Raw genomic sequence first — 8,400 nt, 5'->3', positions numbered from 1 at the left:
CACCACCACTAAGATAAGCTTTTTCTACTAGGTGGTGATATTAGAAAATAGGGTAATTTTACTATCCTCTTTTTTCCTGTGGCTAACATCGAATACCCTATAACATCTCTTCATGTTCTCCTTGAAAATAATCTCCTCACTGAATTTCTCTTTTTTTCAGCACTATTTTGTATAAATTATTCCACAGCATTTTCATACCTCTCTTTACCAGAAACAATAACATCAGACACATAAACAGTTATTACGATATCCTCATCAATTGAATTATGTCTTTTTTAAAATTCTCAAACCCACTTAGGTATTTTAACATGAATATACAAACCTCCCATCGCAATTGTAATAATTTCAATATTGCTTAGTTGGCACTTAATATGAGCTTTCACTATCCTTGAGTTACATGAGTTTGAGCTACAACCACAAACACTCTATGCTTCTTATTTCATTCGGTGTTACATCTTTTTGTTATTTGTTCCATAATCATTTGTGTATACTAAACTTAAGCACATTAAATGTGATGACAACAGTAAGAGTAACATTTTAAGATACCGAAACTTTATTCCCCAAAATGCGTATAACTTTTGAGAGGTTTATAAGAAAAAACATAGAAATCTGAATGCAAGAAGGCAGGTAAGACACTTATACGTGTAGTTGAAGACCATGGGCTTACATATTTAATGCCTTTATATTGGTATGATACAGCTGTTGGAGGGTGTGTGCTTAGTATAAGAAGGTTATCTTTGAGGATGTATCTATAGTTTCCTGTTTTAGGGATTGGCTTTAATGAGCTTTTTCGTTTCTAAATACATGTATTCAGCCATTTTCTGTACTGAAAATTCCCCTCCATGCATTTTAATGGCAATTTCCTTGGTTACACTTATGCGTTGAGATATACTAATAGCTTTCCTATATTCCTCTACTGAATAACGTATTTGACCTCTTATGTCATGATACTCTAATCAACAAAGGTTTGTAAAATACTACTACATCTTTTATTGACGTCACCTATGTGGTGTTATCTATACTTTTCTGTGTGAAAAATGAGCAAAATATCCTCTTTTTCTTGTATTATTTTCTTCTGTGCCCTTATATTGCGTTTTCTAAAGTTTAGTTACGCATTCTTTTACTTTTCTGTTTTAATTCTGTTTTTGTGGATGATATAGCGACTACATTTGCATATACACTGCACTTCGTTTTTTGATCGTTGGTCACATCGTTGTCGTATAAATGACGATGGATATCGTCATATTTGTACATAAAATTTCGCATGTTTCATCTTCACTGTGTCAGATCTTGTGGTCCCTTTAATAATATTCCTTGTGGTTTCCCACTCCCTCTCGTCCCCACTATCATATTAACCCCCTTTGGCCAATTCCACACTTTCTATTTCTCCATGTAATTGTATTTTAAGTTTTAATGTTGCTACGCATCACAACCTCTATTGCCACCTTATTATCTGCACACTCACAACACTCTCCTAACATTATTATCACAATCATCATTATTACTATTATTATTACTATAATTTCCCTACCTCTTGATATCTACTAAATAAGCGAGATTAAACATTACTCATTTTACATACCCTATCACTATACTACTTCACACCTATAAGCAACTTTCATACAAAATTTTCAGATTTTTTAAGCCTTATAAATTTCATTAATTTACATAGTTTCTTCAAAAAGTATTAAAATATATCAAATTTTGGTTAACACACTCAAATTTAGAGAATTCTCTCAAAATAAAATTTTTTTACAAATTTCATAAAATTAAGCAAAAAATCCTTTAAATATTTGAACAATTAAAAAACAAACGCATGAAAACAGAAACTATCAGAGCCAATATCTTATTTACAAGAATACTGGAATCGTTGCAGTCTTTATCATCCCGTTTGCAGCCATCTTTACACTCTCCCTCAGTTTTCTTTTCGAATCACTTTTTACCTTCGGCATTCGTTGCTGCAGTTGCATCTGTTCCTTAGTTTGCTTGGTCCTCTCCATGTTTGTGCTCGCAGTAGCTACATGCTGTTTCCGTGGCTCTATTACCTTTGCAATCTTTTTCTTTGCATATTGTGTTTTTTATGTTTTTTTTTGCATTCCTCACTAGATTCCTTTTGTTTGTGGTGGATTTCTTTTATCTTTTCTTCGAGCTCGTTCATCCTTTTTTCCTCTTAAAGTATATAATGACTTTGTAGCGCGGCTAGAGCTGCCGTGTCCGCGATCGCTCAAAGTTTTGTTGGTTCCTTTAGCCCTGCGGTCCCCGCCGGTATATCGGTATCATCTACTTTTCCTAGTATAGTTGCTATTTAAGACTGTTGATTGTCACCAAATAATTGCTGTATTTTTCTAGTTACTTCTGTTTCTGTTGCATAAGTTTTGCCGGTCAAGATCATCGCTGCTAGTACTTCTGCGTCGCTATTTCCTTTTATTTTGGTCGTGTCGTTTTTGCAGTGGCTGCTGTCTTTTTTTGGGCATTGCTGTTATTGCTGTGAAAAACTGAGTCCAGATTGGTTTTTCTAACGCTGCTATCGCTGTGGCTGTGATCACATCTTTAAGGTTTATTGCCACATCAGATGTAGGTACTTCGATGTATCAAGCAGGATGCTCAACTTTGCCGGCTGCCGCTGCACTGTAAATGTAACCTTGGGTATTTTCGGCTAACAAAAGTTTGCAGGTTGCCCTGCTCGCCCCCTGGTGGCCATTTGTCTTACCTGCGCTATTGTCTGTACGTAATCCCGTGAAACCGGTGGTCGTTACCTTAGTGCGTTCGTGTTGGTTTTTCGTTATCGGACTGAGTTTCCTTTTACAGTTCTCGGTTCCTATTTGGTCATTGGCTACTGGCGCGACGTTGGTGGCGGTCGTGACAAGGAAGGCGTTTGTCGTACTTTCATTCGACTGGGCTAACAAATATAGTGTTTCGTCCAGTCCGCCCCTTATGTAGGCACTGTTTGCGGTTCTGCCTATTAATTTGGCAGGATCAGTTGTCTTTAAATGCTGAAGGGTACTTGCCAGCCTCTTGAAGATGTATCCTCTTAGAATTTTGGCTTTTGTTAGATCCTTTGCTTCTATATTTTTTGCGCAGTATAATACGAGCCTCGCTTCTGCGTTGTGCATCGCTTGAACGTCGGTAAATGTAGCTTCCATAATAACTAGAGCATCTCTACCAACGGTGTCTAGTTTTTCGCTTAGTTCGCACAGTGGCTGCCATATCACGTAAAGCAGGCCGAAATGGGCGCTGCCGTCGACTCGCTTGCTTTTAATTGTAAACACCAGTAGCAATGCAATAGTAATCTTGCGCACATCTGTTCTTGCTGGCCGTCGCCTTTTCGTTTCGTTGCAGATAGAGATTGTATGAAAATAATCCGTTGCATGGCTGGTTTTGTCGAAGGGAATGAGAGCGGTATGCTTGTAGGTTATCTGGTGTGAAGACTTTCTTTTTGAGGATTCGACAATCACGAGGAGCGTGGCTGGTCGCGTTCGAAAACTTTGTGTTTCTGCTTTAGTCGTGGCTGTAGCTGCTTCCGCGCCACTTTGTACCGGCAATTCTAAAGGCTGAACGTCTATGTAACTTTCTGTCCGATAAATTGTGCGAGGAATTAAAACTTGCTTAATAACCTTGTATTTTAAAGCCATTTCCTCCGTCGTTGTGTAGCTAGGTTAGGTCGACACGTTTCTTGCTGTCAAAAAATCCTGATTGAACTCTTAGCCTGTTTTGAGATATTATTTCTTGTATGCAAGGTTTACCATTCAATCATCCCATTATACCATCTCTCTATGTAGCACGGTTTCTTATAATTGTGCGGTTTATTTTGGTCATATTTGGGTGAACCTGTTTGCTTGAGCTGGCATTGCCGTTTCTGTGCACTCTTGTGACGAGTTCACAGGTTATTGCCGTTGCTAACCTTGTTAACAGAAAAGCATCGAATATTTGCTCCTTCTTGTGATGGTTGGCTTGCTGTGCGTGGCTTTGCTGCTACTGCTGTATGTACAAACGTTTAAATACTTTTAGTGACCCATAAATGTGCTCTGCATACTCATTACACTTTCATTACGTCATTCTATTCTTTTTAAACTTAACGACAAAGAAAAATGTGGTGGAAACAGAGGTCTTAATGAGAAAGGGCGATGCCACAGCGTTTCTGTCCTTGTAGGATAAAGTCCTTTTTATTTTTGTAAGCTACATTGCTTTTAATATATTAAATCTATGATTTCAGGTTGATTTTAAACATTTATATTTTTTACCATAGAAACAGCTACCTTGTTGCTTCTATATTAATACTGCCAATTGTCTTAACTTTTGAAGACCACTAAGGATGGCCGTTTCAACACCATCTTGTAAGGCAAAAACATTTTTTTGCTTGTGTTTCTTTGTGTCATATGTGATTTCTCCCGTTTGTTAGTGGTCTTTCTAATTTTTCTATTGATTTTGATGCTTTGTGAAATGTTGTGTGCAATCATCACTTTTCTGCGCCGTTTATGCTTCCACCCTTTTTCCACCTATTTAGAAACGCACATTTAAATGGATTTACTGCACATTATCAGCTTAATTTCAATTTTGTATTGCTGTGTATACCTATTAGCTGTTTGAGTGGAAGCGATGAATTTTTCAAATATATTTTTTAAACGCATTAGAAGTACTAGTTTCAATTCTTTCCGCTTAAACTTCTTCTTTCTGTCATGTGCAGCGACTCCATTTCCCTTAATACTGGAATTTATTTATCTATTTCAAAACCCCTCTACAACATCCTTGTGCAAAATGATGTTAGTTGTTATGCTTCTTCTTCAGAACCGTATTCCATCTACTCTTCTCTCTATCTCTCTGTTTCTTCTTTAATAATATTTATTTTTCTCGCCATCTCTCATTCACTTATTCAAATTGCACGTTTTTTAATTGTTTCAAGTGCTTTTGTTTTTACCTCAAATCATTCTTCCCCACAACTTTTATTATAATGTTAGCTTATACACAATCACAATGCAATCCCATTATTGGTATTATTATTGTTGCTATAATTATTATTACTATTACTGTCATAGTCAAACCAATATACATAAAATAACAAAAAAATAACAAAATTTAAAGTTAGAATGGCACTTATTTTTAATACCCTAACACCCTTTTACTTTGCACTCATAGGAATATATCATACCGAATTCTTAAAGGGTTTACAAATTTTTATTGGTTTTCACAATTTGCACATTTTCATCAAAATTTTTTACAATTTATTAAAAATTAGCGATTTTAGAAAAATTTCATTGATTAGGTAAGTTTCATAAATTTCATAAAGAGAAGGGGGAATCCTAAAATTTTTAAATTCTAAAATGCTTCTAAACGCATAAAAGCAGTACCAATAAGAGTAAATTTCTTATTTACAAAACAAACTGGAATCCTTGATCTCTTTTCCATCCTGTTTGAAGCCATCTTTGCACGAGCCTTCAGTTTTCTTTTCTGAGCACTTGGAGTCAGTTTTTGCATCTTTTCCATCTTTTCCCTCGTTTTCTTTTTCGTTTTCTAGTTTTTCTTTCGCCTCCTTTTTCAATTCACACTTTTTGCCCTTCTCATCTTCAGAGTTAAAAACGCACCCATCGTTTGCTAGTTTTTCACATTCATCTCGTTTGTCCTTCCCTTTGGTATTGCATTCTTTCTCCTTTTCTTCTGTTTATTTTTTCTGCTGGCTTGTGGCCCTACTTTTTAATTCTGTCGCCAGATCTATTTTCTCTTTGGTGGATGCGATGGTTACGCGCAGAAGAAGCGCTGTTAGCTTCTGTACGCTGTTAATTTTTCCTAGTGGTGTTGCTGCCTTCATTTCTAATGCGCCTAAGGGTATTTCATGTGCTTCCACTTCCTCTATGAACTTGAAAATGGCTGTGTTGAGTGGTTTTGAAAATAGTGGTCCAGTTGCGGCTTCGTCTCACTGTCTGCTGTCGTCTTTTTGTTTAGCGCGAAGTACGCTACAGCAGTCTTAAGATCGCTGTCACCATCTGTTGTGAGTGTGGCATTGTCGTAGGCCGCGCTGTTGAGGCTCTTTATTTCTTTTGCGCCTGTTGCTGCGTCTTTCCAGGTTTGCGTGTCGGTTTCGTCTTCCGTTGTTAAGGTTCTGAGCCTGGCACCTGCTAGCTGGCCGTTGCTTTTGGCACCGCTGAAGATGGCGTCACCGTAGTAGACGTTTGCTGCGTCTTGTTGATTTGTTTTGTCCAAGCCGGCTCCGGTTAGCGTCACAAAATTGCAGCCTATGGTGCTGCTTTGCTTGTCGTTCCCGGCCGTGGTGGGCAGCGGCTCCTCGGCAAAACCTTGTGGTGTTAGGATCGTCAGCTCGTTGTATGTCTCTGTTGGTAGCTTTCGTGTTAGCGAACATTCGGTGTCCCCGATTTTCCCATTGTTTTTGGCTACTGGGCTTCCGCTGCCCGAGTTGCCGTTTACTTGGCAGCCGTTCGCTGCGCTTTTTGTTGGTGCCATAAGTTCCAGCAGCTCGTCGACGCGGCCTTTGGCATACAGAGCCGCTGCCACTCCGTTTATAGCCTTCTTGCTTGCCGTCCTCAAGTCGGCAGTTGTGGCCGCGTCCGCCTTGCGGCTCAGCCAGAGAGCTAGAGTAGCTGCTTTTATTCGTGCTGTGTCGTCTTGCGCTTCCGTTGCGTATATCTGCAATCGGAACTGTGTCTGTTTGTTTTTAACCCTGATGGTGTTGAAAGCTTGCAGGCGTTCTGCCGCGTTGCCTTTCACCTTGTTTAATTCTTCACTTATGGTGCAGAATTTGCTCCAGGCACCCTTGGCAAGGCCATCGCCTGCCCCTTGCTGTGCTTTGCGCAGCGTGTAGTGAACACACGCCAGTGCCAAGAACAGGAACTTCATGGTATTGGCCTCCCCTAGTTTCTTCGCCCTTGGCCGCTATTAAGCTTTTTTTTTTTGTGAATTCTGATTTGAAGCTTTTTGGTCGCCTTCTCTCTTGCAGAATAATGTCAGATTCTGATTTGGGTGCGTGTCTTCGGTTTTTAGTTGTCTATTTGATAAGTAGTAGCTTTCTATTTTTTGGATTTGCGTTAAACATCATGCCTGCAGTTCAGTTGCTTTTAGTTTTTATGGTTAGTGTTTGTGCAGTTCTGTTCGGTGCATTGTGAAAAGTACAGATTGTAGTTGCAGCTGCAAGTGTTTTCCTGTGATGAACACTGCTGCATCCGCGGCGTGACGATAAGGGGGCTCCATTTTAAGTACTTCTGCTTCGCCTTAAATGCCGGTTGCATGGTTACGCGACCCTTTATGTTTGATTCACTTCGATGCATTTTAGTCTGGAACATGCCTTTCTTCTTTAAGGAAATAGAGATGAATATGGTTGCCGCTTTCATCTCAGTACATTTTTCCAATCACTCAGACAGCTCGCACGCACGTTGAAACAACAGGGCAATCAGGGGTACGGCTGCTGCTCTTTTTGCCATCACCTTGTCTTTGCCTGGCCGCCAGAAAGAACGATGGCATCGTTAAGGTTGCAAAACTGCTGTTTTTCCTATTATTTACGGCTCAATTTGTAATTCTAGGAAACCTTTCACTGCTTTTACAAACTTTCCGGTGCCTGAATTTCTGTTTTTTAGTTTGTACACGCCTTTAACTTGTGTGGAAAGCCGTTTTTGTCAGGATGCCCATACGGATAGGCTAGCTGGTTTCTCTATGGGGATACCTTGTCGATTTCTACGAGAATGCCAGGGTTCAGCCATGTACAAACACCCAATCAATTCTTGGCGAGTATCAAAAAATATTTCACTCCATTCTGGCGGCAAGGTCCCACGATTAACCACCGAATGCCCGGTGTTCCTTGCGACCGGCTGCCAGCTGACAGCTGCATCGAATTAAAAAATAAAACGACTTTCCTCTATCGGGTAGTCTACCCATTTTTTTGTGATATGCAGCACAAGGTATCCTAGGCTTGATATATCATTTTTATTTGAACAGCATTGTAATGTATTGTGTCATTTCATTCAACCTTTTCTTTTTTCTTCTATTGTTGTTACTACTTCTGAGAATAGCATAACAGACCCCATCTTCAAGTTACGTTGGACCATTTTTCTTCATGATCACTACCTCTTTCTCCTTGTGTATAGTGGTTACATCCTTCATCAACCCTACCTTTGGCACTGCGTACATTCAACATGCTCCCCTTCTTTGTTTGTTGCTTTTCCTTTGATAATATTCTACGCTCTCACTCTCCCTTTCACATGGTATCACACTCATTCACTATTTTCCGTTGCACCTTTATACTGTTTTAAGTGCTCCTATTTCTTATGTCATTGGGTCTTCACCACTGTTCGTATTGGAATATTCGTATATGCACACTTACAACACTCTCCTATGATTATTATTATTATAGTGTGCTTAACTCCCGTTTTTATTATAAACCTACTTAATGTCTATAAC

General features: G+C 39.1%; 1 protein-coding gene across 1 annotated transcript; it reads right to left on the bottom strand.

The window, feature by feature from the left end:
• Window positions 1–5,844: 5,844 nt before the first annotated feature.
• TEOVI_000556800 (Trypanosome variant surface glycoprotein (A-type), putative) lies at window positions 5,845–6,846 on the bottom strand (the record flags this gene model as incomplete). The annotated part of the gene is made up of 1 exon (XM_067220799.1): window positions 5,845–6,846. The coding sequence occupies one exon, from the start codon at window positions 6,844–6,846 to the stop codon at window positions 5,845–5,847; it is 1,002 nt and encodes a 333-aa protein (XP_067076900.1).
• Window positions 6,847–8,400: the final 1,554 nt, after the last annotated feature.

Source organism: Trypanosoma equiperdum, assembly GCF_001457755.1.
Source record: "Trypanosoma equiperdum strain OVI genome assembly, contig: ctg_1234, whole genome shotgun sequence".
In the NCBI taxonomy this organism is placed as follows: domain Eukaryota; phylum Euglenozoa; class Kinetoplastea; order Trypanosomatida; family Trypanosomatidae; genus Trypanosoma; species Trypanosoma equiperdum.
This window is presented reverse-complemented; position numbering and strand designations above follow the sequence as displayed.